Source organism: Chlamydotis macqueenii, chromosome 10 (genome assembly GCF_036417535.1).
Source record: "Chlamydotis macqueenii isolate bChlMac1 chromosome 10, bChlMac1.mat, whole genome shotgun sequence".
Lineage (NCBI taxonomy): Eukaryota > Metazoa > Chordata > Aves > Otidiformes > Otididae > Chlamydotis > Chlamydotis macqueenii.
The window spans coordinates 5,244,316-5,264,881 of record NC_141565.1 but is presented as its reverse complement, the minus strand read 5'-3'; the positions used below and the strand labels follow the sequence as shown (position 1 = coordinate 5,264,881).

At 41.2% G+C, this 20,566-nt stretch overlaps 1 protein-coding gene across 2 annotated transcripts in view; it reads left to right on the top strand.

The window, feature by feature from the left end:
* MAPKAPK3 (MAPK activated protein kinase 3) overlaps nucleotides 1-14,575 on the top strand; it is a 128,675-nt gene extending 114,100 nt beyond the window's left edge. For both annotated transcript variants that reach the window (XM_086755789.1, XM_086755788.1), the window contains exons 4-11: nucleotides 826-890; nucleotides 3,035-3,114; nucleotides 4,412-4,538; nucleotides 6,046-6,121; nucleotides 6,267-6,391; nucleotides 8,452-8,537; nucleotides 11,163-11,243; nucleotides 12,755-14,575. In XM_086755789.1, the coding sequence (XP_086611915.1) occupies nucleotides 826-890; nucleotides 3,035-3,114; nucleotides 4,412-4,538; nucleotides 6,046-6,121; nucleotides 6,267-6,391; nucleotides 8,452-8,537; nucleotides 11,163-11,243; nucleotides 12,755-12,913 (799 nt within the window). In that variant the 3' untranslated portion in view covers nucleotides 12,914-14,575. The remainder of the gene's footprint in view (nucleotides 1-825; nucleotides 891-3,034; nucleotides 3,115-4,411; nucleotides 4,539-6,045; nucleotides 6,122-6,266; nucleotides 6,392-8,451; nucleotides 8,538-11,162; nucleotides 11,244-12,754) is intronic.
* Nucleotides 14,576-20,566: the final 5,991 nt, after the last annotated feature.

The window sequence follows — 20,566 nt, the reverse complement described above, 5'->3', positions numbered from 1 at the left end:
ATGGACCAGCAGCAACTCCACCAAGCATTGCTCTTTGAGGGGGTGGAGGGAGTGGGAGAACGTCTTGGCTTAAATGAGAGTTAGGGGAGCTTTCTCAGCAGCACAATTTTCGTTTGCACAGCAAATCTTTTGTTGTCTTTATGGAACTGGTAGGGAAATGTATAGCTGCTCCAGCCATCTTGTATGATGGAAGAATGAGGAACCTTAGCTAGAAAATAAATTTTCTTTGTAATCCATGACAGTTGTTCTCATTAAAACACTGACTAATTAATAAAATCTTGAAAGATATGTCTCTACAAATATGATGCACTTTGATTGTGACTGGCTTCCAACTTCAGATGTAAATCCTATGATCCGACGTGATTTTTTTGCCACTGTTTTGGCTCTACCTTTTCCTATTCTGTCCTTGATCTGTAATACCACAGTTATTGTCTTCTTCACTGGGGACAAAGTAATAATCATTTTCAGTATCTCTGCTTCCTTCTGTCTTTTTTCTTTGTCTTACCCAAGATTACTGTCAGCCTACTAGTGCCAGCATATCTGATTCCCAGCTACGTGTGTCATGTTTCTTGTGACAGGGTACATTAAACTGAAAGCATTGAAACTCCTTGATCTTGTTTTGTTTTCTCTTTATTCTGTATTAGATTGGCTTTGTGCATTGATTCAAATGAGTGTGATGTTAAGGAAGCATTGACATAGGAGGCCTGTAATGTCTTCTGATCTGTCCTTGCCGTGGTTCTGTGTGATTGTATGGCTGCACAGTCAGGGGTTAACTTGATCTTTCTGCTCATGTAAGGTGGGGGGTTTTTGTGTTCTTTGTTTCAGCATGGAGGGAGGAGAGCTGTTTAGCAGGATCCAGGAGAGAGGAGATCAAGCTTTCACTGAGAGAGGTGAAAAATCACAAGTTTAATTTTAAAAGTTTGTGAAGGATTACTTCTCCCTTTCTCTGTCCCTTTGCTTAGTTCCATTACAGGAATTTTTCTTTGATTTGGTTTTAGTTTGTAATTTTTAATTTATTTTTTTTAATCCAACTCTCTATTAAGCAGTTATTTTTAAAAGTTCCTGAAAATCAGGAGTTACCAGAATTGGCTAAGTTCAGGCACAATATGGAAGGTTTAGAGGAAAATTCTTCATACAAATCTGCTCAGCTTCTTCATTTCTGAACAACCACAGCCTGTTACTCTGGTCCCTGGTCTCCTGCCAGACCACCTCTGACATGATCAACACAACTCCTGCTGTGATTTCTCTTCTGGCTGTCCCTCAAGCAGCATCACTGTGCACAGCTATACTGTGAGGTGATGAACATAACTAGCAAATCACATTTGATGAAACATCTCTTATTCAAGGGTTTTAAAGTACTACTTGAAAGGAAGTGTTATTAGCCACACTGTAAACAAGCCTGCTCATCTATAATAGGGGACTATGTGCAAGTTTAAAGACCTACTATGAGTCAGTGACAGAGCTTGCAATGGAATAGTCCTGCAACTCTTATTGTCTTTGCTATTTATTATTTGCAAAGGACCACAGGTGTGCTTGACTCTGGTTCTCCTTGCCATTCACAACAGACAAGAGCTTGTTTCCACTCTGGAGTGAAAATGTTAGTGTGTGTAACTAGCATCTTGGCAAAATTATTAGAAGATGAAAAATTTACACCTGAGCTTGTAAATTACTGTGATTGTTTTGCGAGTCTAGTGTGGAGGTCAGGCTTTTTTTGATCCTGTGTTTCCTAGCCTGGATGAATCCTTTAAGTGGTATGAGTCTCGTGCAGGGAAAACAAGTATTTTCAGGAACTTTCTTTGTTCATCTCTAAAATGCAAGATTCCAGGGGGAAAACTGGTTTCGTGATCATTAGTGACACCACTCTGCTAAAACCATGATTTTTCTATACTAAATACCATTGTGTAACATTCTAAGTACTTAAGAAATCATCTGGGTGTGTTAAACTAAAAGAAAAACACCTTCATTTGTTCCTGAGATAAATGAGCCCTGTTCCACTGGCTGTTTATGTATCAGCCACAGCTTCCCATGAGGAGCCGGGGTTTTTGGCCTGTGCCGGGAGGGAGGAGCTTGTCCAAGGTTTTCCCCGGAGATGAGTATTTCTGCCTTTTGATTGTCCTTGCCTGAGATTGTGTAATTTCAGTCTCAAGCCATGTGAAACAGGATTCCAGGTTACAGTACAAGAATTTCTACTTTCTCTTTCACTACTGCAGCTGAGATTTCTACCTATGCAGAAAACAGAGGATCAGGTTGAGGTTGCTGGTTCTGTTTTCCTGTCAAGGGAGATGTAAGGTAATGCTCACTTGGTACAATGGGAGTGTCGCTCCTCCCTGCTCTGCAACCTCTCCCTGTGTAACTGAACTCTTCCAGACTTTGAGAGTAGTGCTGTTGCAAGGCAGCTCACCAACCACTAGAATTTCCCACTGGGCTTATGTTAAATTTTAGAAACATATTATTTCAAAGGTGGCAGTGTGGGCTCTGCAGAATAGAACTGTTGAATTTGTTCCTCCTTCTAAAAACAGTGAGGAATGAAGATGTGACCTATCCTAAAATTACTATATTGTTATGTTGCTATATTTTTAGAAAATCTGTTAGATCATCCTATTACCCCTGAACTAGAAGCTGAAAGTTAAACGTCTGTTTAGGACAACCAAGGACACGTCCTGGACAATCAGGAATATGTCCTGGTTGGAGCCCCTTTCTCCACAGTCTTGCATGTTGCTTGCGTACCTGCTCTGCTCTTGCTGCTTTTCTGGTAAGCAAATTAAGGAACAAATCTACAAGCTCATAAAAAGCAAGAGTCTCAACTGTTCAGTTGCGATGCCTGCTCAGGAGGAGGGCTGAGCAGCCAAGGAACTGAGGGGCATGGTTGCCTGCAAAACCAAAACACAGCTGTTAGGGCTAATTTTAGGTTTTCTAGTCTTGACGCTAGGCCTATATTCTAGCAAGCTGTTTGTAAGTCATAAGCATTCCTAAGCATGTCCCTGAGTTACAGTGGGAATGTTAATGTGACCTTTCTCTAAAATTGTATTTATAGAGGCCGCTGAGATAATGAGAGACATCGGAACAGCCATCCAGTATCTGCATTCGATGAACATTGCCCATCGAGATGTCAAGGTGAGGCCTGAGGGTGTGTGGGTGGGGGGAAAAGAGCATAAGGCAAAAAAATAAATGGGCAGTGGTGGTTTAAATAGAACTAGGAATACAATCAGATGGTCAAAGCATTCCTGTTCCTCTGCCAGTGTGGGAAAGGATCTGCTTGCAACTAGTCAAAGGTCAGAATATGCATGTGTGCTAGTGCCTTCCAGTTGTGCACGGAATGCAGAAGAATCTGGGGATAGTCAAATGGTTAATTGAAGAGGAACTACCGACTTGCAATCCATCTAATTACCAAGAAAATAACACTGCCTGAAGTCAACTTATATTAGATGCTGTACCTCTGTGTACAGTCTTTGCCAGTTATTAGTTGTTTTCAGAATCATAGTTGCCTAAAACAAAAACCCACAAAAACTCAGACAAACAAACAAAAACCAAAAAGTCACCCAAACACCAAAACCCCCTTCAGAAACAGGAGAGACTGCATATATGGGAGGAATAATACCAACTCCATGCATCCAACCCACTTTAATAGTATATGTAAATATTTGGGAAAATGGGAAGATCTCAGTTACTACTATGGGTAACTGTGTTTTATTAGCTAAAGCTTGTACCCAGATCTTGTAGAGATTTGACAGAGTTTGTAGTGTTGTATTTTATTTTCATTATGTGAAGTGCACAGCATAAGCAAAGACAAGATAGCTGCACCAAGGCATTTCCAGCGCTATGATTGGGCAGTGTGGTGGAATGTTGCTGGACAGCAGGTCACATAATGATGGAGCAAGGCATCTGATTGATTCCACAGTTTTGAGTTTGTGAATTTTCTACAGATGCTTCTGTGTGTTTAGCTGGAGGGAGAACTGCAGGAACTGGAGCAGGAAGGGGACTGTGTCTGTATCACTTAATTGGATGGAGTTATGTCGGTTGCTCATGGAGAGTTTGGCTGATGACTTCTTTTGTCTTCCACCTCAGCTACTTGAGTTCGGTACAGAGTGCTGTCAGATCTAGGAACAATCCTAGCAAGTACAGCGAACTAGAGAGAGGTTCAAGAAGCCAGACTTGACGCCCATTGGATGTGATGAGAGTCTTATGTGCTCTCCTAAAGACCACGTTGAGAAGGAAGGATGTTTATCCGTAGTCTTAGCAAAAATGTTACAGGTTGGGAGGGAATTTTCTGCATGGTATGGTGGGGATGTGAGAGTAGTAAGACGACCCAGGTGCTGGTGGTGACCCAGGCAAACAGAAATGGTTGACCTTTCAGCTCATTAGAGACATATCGTCATTGTCCAGTTTATCCTTTCTCTTGGTGGTCTTTCAGCCTGAAAACTTGCTTTACACGTCTAAAGAGAAGGATACTGTACTCAAACTCACAGACTTTGGCTTTGCCAAAGAAACCACTGTACAAAACGCACTGCAGACTCCCTGTTACACTCCTTATTATGTGGGTAAGTTATCCAAGATGCATTTCTTTTGTGTTTCATTCTGTCATCCCTCCCCTTATAGTGGGCCTGTGGACTGTAGGAACAGGTGGGAAATCTTCTGTTGTGGATGTAATGCCCAGAGGTAGCCTGCAGAATTTAAACTGGCATCCAACCCAAACATAGTCTGCTTCCAGTACACTTCAGTGCTCCTCCTTTCTTCCTTGGTTGCAGAGGAAACGGCCTTAACAGGAGCTGCAAATAAGGATCAAGGAGAGAGAACGTGTTGCTTCTGATTACACTTGAAGTACTCCTGATGTTTCCTCTGAATGATGCAGTAAAAGCCATAATTTGAATGCAGCTTCATTATTATTTGGGTGTTTCCTTGCAAAACTTCCCTTTGCTTAACTAATACAATAAAAGAGAACAGGGAGAGTATTGCCTCAGCTGTAAAGCTTCGTAAAGCTGACAAATGGGGAAATTAGCAATAAAACACCGATATGACTTATTCACAGCTGACTTTTTGCCTGTGTTTTTTCCTGAAGACAAAGCACTATGTAATGAATGCCACAGCAGACCGTCCTTTATGCACTCATTTTAGAGTACGTCCCTTTTGGTCTTTGCGTTAATAGTCATTCACCATATGGTATGACTGAGGCAGTCTGTGCTTGGAATTTCTTTGGAGGGAAAAGGGTTTCATTTTTTGGAAGAATTAGTTCTCTACTATGTTGTAAGTTTGTGTCAGTTTTTGTGTTGAAAGATACTGTTATTCATTGTTAGCAGAGAATTACGATAGCAATTGTTTTCTGATGCTTTCTTCTATATTTTTGTAAGCTGAGATTAGGATAAAATGTAAAGGAATTTACAAATATATGGTTTTATTCCTTTATATATCCATGTAAATAGGGTGTTATTTCCCTTCTCAACACCTTTTTATAAACCAGCATCATTGCACGTATTTTTAGAGAATCATTGTCCTTACAAAATCAAGCTCCCTGACAGTTCACCTGCCTCAAGGAAAAAAAAAACCTCCTCTAAATGTATCTCTCTATAATTTTGTTACTTAGTAAAAAAATGTAATGCTCTGGAGGCCAAAGAAAAATACATTGCTCTGTAGTTGCTGGAGCTAAACACACTCTACCCAGGTACCAATAAAAATTTTATCACAGCTTAAGTAGGTCCTTTTTGTTCTCATTTCTGGAACATATGCTCCTGCCTCTTTCAGTGCTATGTCTCCCTGTACACATTTAACTATAGCTCCTTCTGCTTTTCAATGTAATCTTTGTGCTCTCTTGAGCAGAGAGACACTAAGGTAAAGAGTAGGGCATTTTGCCAGCTCCATTCCTCCTTTTTAAAGCTACATTAGATGTGTTTAGGAACTTGTCAATAGAAAATACTATCCAGTTCCTTCAGTGAGTTGCATTTTCTTAATGCCTCCCATATTTGTTGTTGAAGAGTGCTGCTACTTATAAGGTGATGGAGATGACAGAAAATAACTGGTGGTCTGTTAATTTCTGATTTTAATCTTCTTCAGCCCCAGAAGTCCTTGGTCCTGAGAAGTATGACAAATCATGTGACATGTGGTCATTGGGTGTCATCACATATATTCTGTAAGTATTTTGAAAGAGGCCTGATGAAAAGAAAAAGTAATGAGTCATTAGGGTCATACAACCTTCAGAAGAATATAAGCTTTTGGGGACTTTTTAAGAGATGAAAGGACTTTCCTAGTTATGAGTTCTTTGTCCACTCTTACAGCCTGTGTGGGTTCCCTCCATTCTACTCAAACACTGGTCAAGCCATTTCTCCAGGGATGAAGAGAAGAATTCGAATGGGACAATATGGGTTTCCCAATCCAGAGTGGGCTGAAGTATCAGAGGAAGGTAACGATGCTCAGTGCTCCTGATGACTATGTGCATGGTGGTGTGCAGCAGTGGAGTGCTTACAAGAGGCTATTTCTAAAAGCCTGTCTTAGATTTATTTTTTTTCCCCCTTTTTTTTTTTTTAGAATTTAAATTAATTTTTTGTAAGGTGATACAGAGAACAACTGGGCACTCAGACACTAGCCAGCAACCTAAGTACTACAGAAAGTAAATGACTACTGAAAACTTTCTTTCAAATTCCAGCTAGTGCTAGTGAATGCCGAGATTAAACCCTCTGGAAACAAAAGTCTTTAATCCTGAGAGAGGAGACTGCCAGGGCAGCTGCAATGCACACTGAGTTGGAAAAAAGGCAAACTCTGTCTAAAGACCTCATTCAGTCTTTCCCCTCCATGGTGATAGAGCCAGCAAGGATGGCAACTTTTCATGCTAGCTTTTTGTGATGTGGGAGCTTGCCAGCCACCACTTAAATCAAGGTCACCAATTTATTTTGTATAAGTCTTTGACCAAAAGCTGCTGCTGTTCAGCTGTGACCTGGATGGGCTCAAACCAGTGTCCTGAAAGTGGATGAGTTTTATTCCCTCTTATACTGACAGTCTCATAAGCTAGAAGTCTCACCTGCCCATCATATTAGAGAGAAAGATTAGCGACCTCTGGGTATTTTTTTTTTTTTTTTTTTTTTTTTTTTTTTTTTTTGGAACAAACCCTTTATATCGCGGTTGCTAGCTTCCTCTTATTGACTGCTGTTTAGCAATAACAAATTCTTATTGAATAATACTGTGATCTGAGGCGTTTTAACCCCTCATTGGATCTCATGGCTGCGTGTGCAGCACAGACTACCAAACATTAATGAAGATGGTTTACTTATGGGTTTCTGGCTTAATATTCTATCTGCCTTGAATCTTGTTCATAGTACAGCAGTTATTAAAATGCTAGGCGAGCTTGGTGAGAGAACATGCACTTGGAAAATCTGTAGGGTTTGTGTATGCTTGCTTGAATGAAGGTAGGTGCCCTCTACCTTTGAACCTATTAAGATGAGCTAGTTTATGTGTATTCTTTTAGGCTGATCACGCACCTTCAGCAGACTGCTTCTTTTGTGCTGTTCTTGTCATAGTTTTCTTTATCAAATCATTCATCATTGCATTGTCTATGGAGGCTTCCTCTAAATTTCCCTCCAGCTCCCTGCAATCATTTTAAAGGGCTCTGGTGGTCCCCGCCTTTTGTTTCCTTGTATGTATTAGACTCCAGGTAATCTCTTCTGTAAACCTCCTTTGCAGCCTCTTGACAAACTAAAGTCTCAACTTCTACCTCTGGCAGCTTCTTACAAGCATTTAGTCATCTTGCATTCAATGTTTCTGAAAGAGAACTCTTATTCAGAAGTTTTTCTAGGTTCTCCCAAGGAAGTTACGTGTCAGTCTTTCTAGATAACGTCCCTTGGATGTAGTGTTTCCTGTCTGTCTGCCTATATTAATGAAACTCTTTTCTACAGTTACTTAGTACTCTTGCTTTGGCAGAAACCATGTTCACAGAAAGTTGCTGCAATTGCTGCAAAGCCTGTTGTGCAATCCATTTCTTTGATTTTGCTGTCCTTTTAGAGGCCTCTCAGTTGTCAAAAAAGTTTATTGTCTTTTTTTCCAGAGTCTGTGCTAGTTTTTTTCTTCTATCATTTCTCAAAACATCAGCTTACGCATTCTTTCAGTCAATAATGCCAAGCTTGTTGCCATCTTTGACAGGCAGCTTAGCAGATTTCTGTTCCTATGTTTCTGTTTTTCTCAAGTTCTTGCTCTCACAACACTTGGTTTGGTGATGTAGATAGCGTAGCTGGAATCCTCAATTCTTTGACTTTCCTTCGTACCTCTGGTTTTGGATGTTTTCATGTTTTGCCTGTTTAAATATAATAAACTACCACACTGTACATGGCTTCTTAACATGGTAACAGCAATAGGTAGGTGTTTTGAGTTCCGCAAAATTATCTTTCTGCATTCAGCAGGTCTTTGTCTTCTTAAGGTTATTTGGGAACAGAGTAGTAGACTACAACATGCCATGTTGGTCCTGTTTTTCAGCCAAACAACTGATTCGCCACTTACTGAAGACTGACCCAACAGAGAGGATGACAGTTTCTCAATTTATGAATCACCCTTGGATTAATGTGAGTTTCATGTCTCTTTTTACAAGATGAAGTCTTACATGCAGAACTTACATGTAGCTCCACTTAGCACAGCAAGAGAAGGACAACGATTACTGTTAATAACTTAATTAACCTACTGTACCCTTCACAGAGGGTCATCTGCCTGTAGAACCACAATTCTTCTTGGTGTTACCAGAGGATACACAAATAGAGACACCCACAATAGCATCCTTGGAAGCAAAAGCCAAATGTATCTATATCTTCTGTGAGCAGGCAGTCACTGTTGACTCTGCAGCATATGCATGTGTTACTCTCTTTAAAAATACAAAAATAAACTGTATGTACTTACTTCATCAGTACAGAATTTAGAGAGAGCTATTATTAGTGGCCTCAGGCACCGTTGTGCATAGCTGTGTAAGTGTGAACACAGTCCTGTGCTGAGTGGGAATGCTCATCCTTGGCAGAGTTTGGAAATGCATGGGGGAGGAGCGAGGGTCTCAGCTGAGTGCCCTGTAAGAGATTGCCAGATAGGGTGGTACACAGAGCTGTTAATGGTCCCAGTTCAGGTTTCAGTCTATAACATGGTTGAATTTACTTTTCCTTAAAAAGAAATTTGGGGAAAAAAAAAAAAAAAGACTCAAGTAATACAATATTAATTATTTCAATAAGAGACAAGAATCCCAGGAGTTATCAGGCTGAGTTTCAGGATATCATCTCTGCTCTGTAGGTGTCACTCGAAATAATAGATTTTACTTCTCACATTTGTGCCTAAAACACCAGTCTTGTTTTTCACTGCCCAAAAAATCATCCACCAGGAACAGAATCACTTGTAGTGTTGAATGCCCTTTTCTCCCATAGTGTTTCCTCTGTATGAGCTGATCATCGGAGGAAGGGGCAGAAACAGACACATGACTAATAGTCAGCATTTCTGTAATGCCTGTTTGAAGACCTGAAAGCCCTTAGAATCATATAGAGATGTAGCTGTATAACCTCCTGATGAAGTAGATAGGTGTCTTCACTTAGAATTGTGAAAGCTGAGAAATCAAGGTTACAAAAAAATCTGTAGAACTAGAAGAGAACCTATACAATGTTTCTAAGTCTTTTTTAACCAAATAAGAATGTAATCACTGTTCAGAATAAATACCTTCAGCTTTAAGTGTTTGGAGACCCAAGAAGGAGGTGTTCCAGAAGTCAGCAGGCGATGAGTTTCACAGAATGAGTGCCTAATAGCTAAGGAAGCTACCACCTACAGCGACATGTTACTTGAAATATGCATATAACCAATTAATAAGGAGGAGATTAGAGACAAGGTCTATAGACTCTGCTGCACCAAAGAGCTGTGCTAGAATACTGTTCCTGGCAGAGTGCTCTAGGAGCTGCAGATTGGCATTTTTTTTCTGGTAAACCTATTGTCCCCATGAGGCAGAGGGAGGGAGAGAGAAAGACCAACATAGTGAATGTCTGTGTTCTTCCTTTTCTTTTCCTAAATCCCTGAGTGGGAATGTGTATGGGGAGATGCCTTGCCTAAGGAGCAGAGGCAGGGGTTTGTCTCTTCTCTGTTTTCTTTTTTCTTTACTAGATGGATGGCAGAAGCATTATTGTGAACTATGCAAAAATTGTCAGTTTAGGTGGAGTGCATAATCCTCTAGTTAGCTTCTAGGTAAGATTCACTCAACAAGGAGTAGCTGACAGTAGATAGGAGGGCACCTTCAACACCTACTCAGGGACACCACTAAAGCCAGTGTGCTGGTTTTCCATTTCCCTGCTCCCAGCTGTACTTGATAAAACTATACCCTGGCCAGCTAGGGTCCTTTTCCGGAGGATGCAGGAATCTTAATTTCTGCTTCCACTTCTGTAACTACTGCAGTGGTGCTGTTAGCTCAGTTCTATAAGCACTGCTTCAAATGTAATGCTTATTTTACAAAGCCATGTACAGGAATCTCCTTAGACTTTGTTGATATGCAGCTGCGTCTGGTGTAGGATGCCACAGCAGTAGATGGACAGCAAGTTAGAGCAGAAAGCATAAGGAAGATGGAATATCCAAAGGGAAATATAGTTTGGGTTATGGACTAGCAAGAAATACTATGATTCTTGCAGAATTTAGCTAGGGAACTGTGCTTCGTGCTTTAGAAATTGTAGCTTATTCTAATTTAAAGTATCTACTCATCTTTCATGGCAGGTGAGCATAGATCTCATTTTTTTTGTGGAAGAGCATCTCAAGCGATGCACTGTCTTCTGAACTGTGCCTTCCTCTGGATAATAGTATAATTTCCTCTTTGGGGCACACTTGTGATCTGATAAACTGGTAATCTCAGTTAATGTATATGTACAAGAAAATATCTCCTGTGACAAATTCTAGAAGATAAAGGTCAAATGAACCTCTTTTAAACATTAACTAATGAATAGTGAAATAACAGTTAAAATCTAAAATCTTTGTTCTTTAAAGATACTGTCATGTGAGGACCCTAGTCCTTTTCTACCTCACACATGAATTAGCTTGTGGAGTGATTGAAAGCATGAATAATGAGGATCACTGAAGGACATTAAAATAAATTTCATGTCCTCCATACACATAGAAGAGCAAGCAGTTGCTTCACAATTGTGATTTTGCATAACATTTCTTTTGGTATTTTTCCCTTTTCTCAGAGAACAATGGCAGTGCCACCAACTCCTCTTCATACTGCACGGGTCCTGCAAGAGGATAAAGACCACTGGGATGAAGTTAAAGTGAGTCAATCATAGTTCAGATTTCTTGAAGTCAAGTCTGAGAAGAGATTAGCTGGGCTGCCTTTTCTGCATATGCTTATTTCCTTGGAGATTATGGCTTTTTTGAATACAATCGTGTTAAACAAGGGAAGCATAAACAGTCCTGGTTAGAACAGTAGTGTATACGATAATTGTTTAAAAAAGAGGAATGCTATTTGAGCTTCATCCAAGAGCCTTACAGCCGTGCCAAATACCAACAAGGAAAATGTCTGTGGTCAAAATTATTAATGATGGCACCTGCTTGAGCAACTGTATGTAACCACAAAGGAGAAGGGACAGTGTTGAGGAAGCTCAATGTTCATTACAGTAGAGTGAAGAACATGATGAAAATGTAGGGGGACAGTGTGGGAGGCTTGAGCTACATTCTGGTTTTCTACTCTGTTTTTATATTGTAAAACAACATTAAATAACCTTAGCCTTGTCTTGTTGTGACATTTGGCAAGGGGAGATAAATATCTATCTGTCTTTCCCTTAATCTAACCAGGTGCCTCACCTACTGTTTGTACTGATGACAGTTGAATGCTTCCTTCAAATTGAAACTAAAGGGCAGACTAAAAGTTGTTTGCAAGCCTTAACTCTCTCCTGCTGGCCTTTATCAAGTTGGCTTTTACAATTAATTCTGAATTTTTTGCACTTTACGATGCTTGGCATTTTGATAATTGTGGATTCCTGTAGTGTATTTTGCTGATTACTGATTTTATTTAAGTTACTGGTGTATAGTCTCAGCTGTTGAGCTATGTAATGGTAGAATTTCACAGGACCTAGGCAACATTTGCCTCTCCAGTCAACGATCTCAAACAGGTATTTTCACTTAGCATTCTTCATTTCTATGTTTCTGAGAACTACTTATGATTATGCATTGTATAGGTCCCAGAGGTATTCCCTTGGGCCACCAGCATTCTCATAATATTTAATCATTTTTCCTTTCCTGAACTAAATACGTAGACATTCATTTACTTAAGCAGATATTTGCTCACAACTTTATTAAAAAGTTTAAAATTTGCCTGCACTTCAACATTAACTCAAACTAAGGAAGCATGTGAATTTGAAGCACATACTTTTAAACAACTTTGTGTGGACTCTTTATTCTTGTTCCTGCTCACCTAGTTTGGTAACAGGGCAGAGAAAGCAGCGCCGTGACTCAGTATAAGAAGCCCAGGCTCAGTGGCTGGTGAAGGCCCAGAGCCAGCCAGTAAGAAATGCTGGGCATAGGGTCATGGTGGAATTTAGGCCAACGGAGTGTGGTCCTGTGTGCTCACATATGGAACGCTGTATGAATAGTTCCTCCTGAATTAGTCTGTGAGTAGAACGAAGCCTTTAGTCATAGTCCAGTGCAGCAGAAAGGACTTGGCTATTTCTAGCCATAGTGTAACAGAGGGTTCCTTTTTGTACGTTCCTCTCCTGTCAGTAGTGTGGGGTGGCTGTGCTCTCTCTGTGGCAGGGTTTTCAATAAATTGCTCCCTTGATTTCAGGAGGAGATGACCAGCGCTTTGGCTACCATGAGGGTGGACTATGATCAGGTGAAAATTAAAGACTTGAAAACATCCAACAACCGCCTTCTGAACAAACGCCGTAAGAAGCAGAAGCAGGCAGGCACCTCTTCTGCAGCCCCAGGGTGCAATAACCAATGAGAAGAGAAGCCAAGGACCTGTGGGTGGAGGGTAAAAGTTAAAAGGAACAATTTAAAATCAGTATGATCAACTCAGTCCGTACCACAAAGACAATGAGACCATGAAGAAGCTATCCTGCAAAGAGGGAGCAGTGTGAAAGATTACATTTTTATAACTCAAATCAGGGCTTTGCTTTTAAAAGCTAATATATGTGACAGGATTCTGTTGCGTTCTGCTAGGGAAGGTACAGCGATACAAGAAATGTTACGGGTTTTTATTTTGGCTTTAACTGTATTGGAGGAGGGGAGAGAACAGGAGGCAGGCTCAGCATACTAATGCACTGAGGCTTTAACAGCCATCTACAAGAGTAACTTCTGCTACTGTTTTGAACTTGGAAATAGAACAAATGCCAAGCGTTCTGCTAGAAGTGTTTTAGTAGTTCGAACATGAGTACTGAGAAAGGAGAAAAATGTCACTGCTCTTCTTAGGAGTAGCACAGGTGCAGTTCTATTTTGGATGCATCTGGACAGCATTTCATGGTAGAATTGGTAAGAATAGTCAATATTTCCAAACTTACCTCCTATAGTTAGAGAATATCACCTAAACAGTAAACAGTTATTCCTGTTACAGGAAAAAGCATCCATACATTTCCATTTTCGCAAAGTCTTCATGTAGTCTCATGTGAAGATTTGAGTTTGTCATGGATACTCATTTGATAACGTGTAAATTTTCTAAGCTGTAAGCGTTATGTTGTGTCTATGCCACTGTCAGCTCCCTCTCTTGTAATGTTTTTAATTTAAGCTGTACTTTATGTGAAGAGTTTTAATAAGGATTTAATTAGTTGAAAGTATCCTGCAGAGAATATTGCTATTCCTCTTGGATTCACAATCTCTAGGGCGTGCAACTGGACATGCAGTTGTATACAAGAGACCACTCTAGAAGAAAGACTTCTGAAATTCATGAAGAACTGGCAAGTGCATGTTCTCTGAATGGACCATGGTGTCTGCCAGCATCCCTTCTGGTAATTATCTCCAGATCCTGTGCCTAAGATGTGCTGATCAGAGCAAATTTTGGGGTGCTGGGGTTGGTTTGTTTCCTAGGGTCAGGGAAGGGGAGGATGCTACTTTATTTGCAGTGTTTTGTCAGTGTTTCTGGATCCAAAGATTTTTGCCAACTAAGGGAGATTACATAAAAGTATTATCCACCCCTTGTGGGTTTTTTTTTCCTATTCTAGTTCTTGTTTTATGGGATCCTAGCCTTGGTTTGCTAATTTGTTTTACTTTGTGATCAAAGTATTTCCTCTTGCTGTATTTTGGGGTTGTTTTATAGTTGAGGTGAAGCAAATATTTGTGAAAGTGGTATCAGAGTCTAGGATGGAAATTATGTGCTTCCAGTGACGCAGGAAAAAACTATTTTGTGGTAGGCACACGAAGTGCTGGTGTGTTAATAGGCTCAGAAGAATGTTAACAGACAAAAAGGAAAAACAAGGCTCCAGAGAGGATCTGAATCATCAAATCTGACTGCTGCATAGATCTTGTTACCTCCAGCAAAGATCATCAAGGCTTTGGACCTTGTCTGGGGAGCCCTGTTCCCATCTTCAAAGTATTGGACGAGCCCTCCATTCTTCTTTGTGAACTGGTCCTAGGGTTTTATAAGCTGATTTTAATAAATCGTGTTACAGCATTCCTTCCTCCTGTCATCCCTGTTTTTGTTGAGAAGTTGCAGAGTTTGTATTGCTTTGCGAGGTACATCTGTGTTGAAGTTGATGGGAAAAGGGAGAAGGAAAGTGTTGAACAATGTCCACATTCAAAGGCTACCCAACTTTGAGCATGCTTTTAAGATTACGGGGGTTGTTTTTAAATATCGGTCTCTGCAAAGATGTATTTTAAAGTTATTCGATGTTTATCTAGGTATCTCTAGGATTATAGTGTGTCCCATATGTATTTATTTTATCATATTACTGCTATGAATTATGCAAATACTATTCACTACCTGTACATGATGAAGAGTTGACGTGTTCAGGGTGCAACAGTTGGGATTAGAGCCAGATCCAAATTTCTGTCCCTGTATCCAGATATTTGAGGGTGCTATCACTCCTGCCTTCCTGTCTCTGTGGCCCATCGGGGTGGTATGTGCTCCCTCAATCCCAGTTAACAGGGCAACCTGCGTATAATATGGTGATGTCCTGGCTGCCTTGGGTAGAGAGCGGTGTTGAAACTGTTCCAACCCGTGGTTTTGCTTCTCTCTTGCCCAAAGTTTGAGTGGGAGCTCTCAGTTTCCAGCTGGTGCCTTCTTGCCTGTGAGTTCAGTTTGGTGCTTGAAGACGTGTATCTGTTCCTGAGTAGTTTTCCACGGGGAACCGTAAAGCGTATCTGGACCTAATTCCTTCCTGTGGGGTTCCCGTCTTTACCGCACTGCAGTTCAGAAGCTGGGGTGATGGGCTGATGCACTTGGGCACAGCACCTTCAGTTTCCGGTCCCTATAGTGTCAGACAACACCATCTCATTAAATTTGGACTAATAGCTCATGCGCTCTTCCCTGCAGTGACTACATCCAGGAATACTGTAAAGCCCGCTGGGAGCCTGAGGAGGGCCTCAAACTGGCAGACGTGGAAGTCTCTGCGAGTACTGTACAGAAGTGTTTGTGCTTATTTTACAGAAGGTAGGAGGCAACTCCTTGGGAGCCGCGAAGCAGCTGATGTGCAAAGTATGGGCCCTCAGGCTGCTGTCCTGCCTGTAACATGGCAGTCTTCCGGAAAGCCACGGGAGCCGGCTGTAGGAGCCCCGGTCTTGCTTTAACCGTGCCTGAGCCAACCGGAACTGTGCGAGTCTGTCAGGGACCAGGTCTGGGGGCCGTGCTCGTTGTCACCCATCGCTGGGGGTGCAGACGTTCCCCCAGCAGCGCTGGTGTGCCTGTCCAGCCAGACATACGCCCCGCTGTGCAGACACGCGTGGCAGCGTGCGTGGGCGCGCACCGCGCAGCGGCGCCACCTGCTGCCCGCGGGCTGCCCGCGCCCTGAGCGTCAGCAGCGCGGTCACTGGGCCTGCCAGAGCTCCCGCCATCCCGGTACCTGGCGTGGATTCAAACGAAAACCCACGGGATCGCGGGGTCTGTGTCACATCAGCGCTCTCGCCGAAGCCCGCGGGGAGCACGGTGATGGGATCACATCTCGGGGTCTGTGTCACATCAGTGCTCTCGCCAAAGCCCCGGGGGAGCACAGCCTGTTGCTAGCACGTGCGCTGTGCCCCGCGGGAGCCTGTGATGGGATTCGTGTGTGCGTTCTGCAGAAGAGGTTTCCTTTCTGCTCTGTTGGATGAAGGGCCCGCCTTCGAGCTGCATTCACACACTTTATAAAGAGCTCTGGTGTGCTAGTGGTGGTATTTGGGCCTTGCCTCTTCGCCCAGCCATACAGTATAATAGTCTCTTTAGAATCCGCTGCTTAGGATCCAAATTTATAGCCTGTTTTTAGAAAGGATAGGCTATTATAGAACTGATTATGCATCTGCATATTCATCAGCCATATAGAGGAGGTAAAGAGCTGGGAAGGGAAAGAAGAAATGAATGGTCAATAGAGAAGGCTTCAAGGAGAACACAGATTAAAAGATCTATTTATTTTTTACAGCAGAAGCTAAAAAAGGACTGTGCACAATTCCCCACCCCCATTCCTTTTCATAGCAATTGCTTATGGGCCGCTGCCTCCCCTTGTGTTTCTCTGCACTGTACTCCTCTCATCCACAGGCATTCTTGCTCGCTCACTCGCAAGTGCACTTTCTCTGAATCACACACAAGCGTGTGCACAAGCACTGATAAAATTCCCTCCCTCACTTTTTAAATTCTTGCACTGTACGCTTTCTTACCTCTTTGACCACATCTGCCATATGATGAACCTTTTTTTGACATGGTGCAATTAAAAACTAACATTAATGGGAAGCTCTTGGCCTACTTCTGTGTTTTTCTATTTGTCAAAAGCCAGCATGCAGTCCTGGGGTTGCTGTTCTCTCTTAACACTTCGTTGCCTAGAGTCTAGAGGCCCAATTATCTAACTGCTTCTGACTTGTCTGACGTGAGGGATAATGAGAGTGCTACGTACTCAGTTTGATCTAATTTCCCGTCCTCCTTTCTATTCAGAATTTATTTGGCCCATGTTTAGACAAAGGCGCTTTTGAGAAAAGGAAGATTTAGTGAGGAGGAGAGAACTGAAGCTTGTAATTACTTGCATGTAATCATAAGTACGTGTATGGTTTTAAACCTGTGTTAAAGGTAGAGGTGTTAATCTGTGCCCAGCTGCTTTGATATATTTGCAAGCTTAGCCTAAGGATGAAGCCAGCCATGGGAGCCAGCTCAGCTGTACTTAATGGGAGGAAAACTTGTCCTTGAGGATGCACCCCAGCTCATTGACCAGTGCCGTTTCGTGCTCACTAACAAACCACAGGGACAAAGGGAGTGAAGGCAAGCAGGGAATGAATTTACATGTGGGAGAACTCCTTTCTTCCAAGAGTACATGTTTGGGAGGGTTGTGGAAACAAAAAAAATTCTCTTTTTCATAGGTTACAGTATTTCCCCTCTTCATCTGGCTGTTCTCAGTAGTGGAGCTGGCATAGCTAAGAATGAACATAGTTAATTCTCTTTTAGAGAGCCTAAACAGGATGAAGACAAGGAAGGAAACTTGGAAGACAGAGAACACATATCCAAAGCCTCAAAGAAAAAAAATACTGTTAAATTCTTGCAAGCAAGTTTACTTCAGGTACATACTTAAACGCATCTCACATCTGGAAAATTGAGGTTAGAGCAATCATAGGTAATAACATTTGCTGAAGAAACATTTCCCTGAAATCTTTGCAGCGGGCAAGAAAATGCTTTTTGAGTATTAAGTGCAGCTTTAAAATAGGATATTTTGGTTTTGTGGCTTTTTTGTCTGTGTGGTCAGAAGAATTTAATGGGGCAAAGGGAGTAGAAATGGGGAATGATATGTCATGTTGAAGAATAAGATAAGAAATCTCTGCTGTTGTATTCTGCTCCAACTTATTTTTTTACTGTAAGTACATAGCAGGATAGATTCACCTTTTTATTAGTCTTTTTTTACCACTGGAGAAGGAGGATGTTCTTGCACTCTAGGGAAATGTGGAAGATAATTTTGTGGCTGTAGATGAATGTCTATGTTGGTAAATCTGTACATGATGCCTAGCATTAAATTTACTTCAAAATTTCCTGCCCCATGAAGCTACCAGGTGCCAAGATCTCCTAGGTCTGCTCTAACTGCATAAAAGCAGAGAGACATCGTTGTTAGTGGGTTTCCTCATAGTGCCTGAGACTACAAAAAGAAGCAATTGCTGAAATGTGCTGCAGTGTTTTTAACTTCCAGGAGCCAAGAGAGGAAAAAAATGCAGCTTTCAAATAACTGGAGGTGACATGAAGGACCGGGCTATCTTTTGTCTGAGGACAGGTGGTACTTGAAGATAGTATACAGGTACCTTGACCTTGCTTCAGTTCAGCTTTCAGATCTGATAACAACCACATTTTAGCTGTGTGGGGCTGTGGGCCCAAGTTACTAGTAAAGCCTCTGCTGCTTTGACAGCACGCTGGGTTTTTCCACTGCTAGCCACTGAAATGTACTTATTTGGTCCGTGGTTGCAAACTATTTAGCTTGCTTGGTTCTGGGGCTGCTCTGAAGCTGAATAATTCAGAAAAGGAGGAGTTGCATTGTTTTCTTCAATATTAAGTTTCTAAATTTATTTCTGTTGAATTTTCCTGCATTCAAGTTAATTACCAGTATTGCTAGTGTAACGACAGGTTTTTATTGCACCTTCTTTATTTGTTAACGGTGAGCATAAGTGTTTCTTTGGGGGAGTGTGTCTTCTTGTCTTTTTTGTCTTAGGAGTTTTATTCCAGTTTTGAAATTAAATGGCATGGTTTATTTTCTTAATATTGTTTTCCCAAAACTTCCAGGCTAATCCATTTGGGAAACATGGAAGATGTTCTCAAGAGATTTCTTATTGCTTAGTTACTGAAACACCTGCTAAAGCTTAGCTGTTTAAAAAAACTGAAAATTATTTAAATGTGAAAAAGAGTGGGTTGATCGGGAAAAGAAACTTCTCAAAAGACTAAAATTAGAATGGAATGTGTTAGAGGAGAAATACTGGTGGGGGAGGAGGACTAAGGTTTTTTAAAATAAAAGTGCTACCGCTTGAGTAATGATCAAGGAAATTCTGGTTAGGCTATTAGCTGCTGCTCCAACCTAGAGCAGTTTCTGAATTCAGAAATAATTATGTTTCCCTAAAGACAGCTGTACAATACAGACTCCCATTTTTTTTATAAGGTAGTCTAAAGCAAGGCTCAGCTTGATGTTTAAAAATGAGACTTTTGAGGAAATGCTGTTAGCATACCAAATAAGTGACCATTTTTTAAGAGAAACTAATAACTGAACAAATATGCTTTGCAGATTAAGTTCTCCTCTCCCAAAGTTGCCTGAGTGAGCTCCCTTTCTGCTTGCAGAAACCTTGTCAAGGTGAAGTTAACTTTCTTTTTTGCTTTCAGAGCTTTTGCATTTCTGTCTTGCAGTTCATCACTGTGCGTTTGACACTTGTCTTGAGTAAAAATCTAATTAGTTGTCTCAAAGCTAACCTTCTGTGATGCAGTATTTTTTTTTCTTTTTTTTTTTTTTGGCTCAATTACAGTTGTACCACCTCTTCTCTTATTTCTGAACTTCTTTAAGTGGTGTAAAGGATTGGAAGATTTTCATGGAAACCCACTACCTGACAGGAAACAAGAAACGACGCTGTATGTAAAATGCCAAGGAGGAAAGTTCCAAGCAATGGGTAATAGTAGGAAAGCTGTCCCTCTGAGGGTAATAGAAGACCTCTGCAAATAAATGAACCCAATTAGAACTTATCTTTTTTGTACTGTTTGAGAATGGGCTGTGGGTATACTCCAATATTTATGAGTGCCTCCGTTAGAGATAATCCAAAAGGATGCTGATCTCCCTTCGGAGTCATAAAAGTCGCCTGCATGATGGCGTGGCAGCGCTGCCTCGCTGAGTCTTCTCCCGGAGGCTGATGCACTTCCTCCATCATCATTTCTCATTCCCAAGGTGCTGTAGTGAATGGAGGGGTGTAAGCAGAGCCATCAGCCCTTTCAACTGCTGCACAGGATCTTTTAACCTTTGCTGTTTCTCAGCTTTATTCAGAATAAACATGTTTGAATTTCTTAGGAAATTCTTACTTTAAAATCCCATTTGCCATGGAAGTTAAGCTTTTTTTCCAGTCTGCTCTGCAAAGCACCATGCTAGTGTCCTGGGGTCGTAGAACCATTATTCCAAAATCTCTTGGGGCTGGCTCTACTCACTGAGAAGTAGCCACGTAGACCAGAAATACTTAAAAGCCAGGAGGAGGAAATAAAAGTCTTTATATGGAATACTTCACTTAACTACAAAGAGTAAAATGAGGTGGACTAATTATCTTCCTTTTAATCCTTTAATTTTCTTCTCCTTATTTTTGTAAGATTGATGTATTTTACAGTTTTTGGAAGTCATGAGTACTTCCTTTAGAGAAGCTTGACTGCAGTATTTCAGTTTCTTCTCTAAACATAAAAAAAAAAATCCTATTGAAGCTTTTTTGCTATCGGATATTTTAAATCTGAGGAGTAGGAAGGAATTGAATTTCCTGATTTAAAGTGACT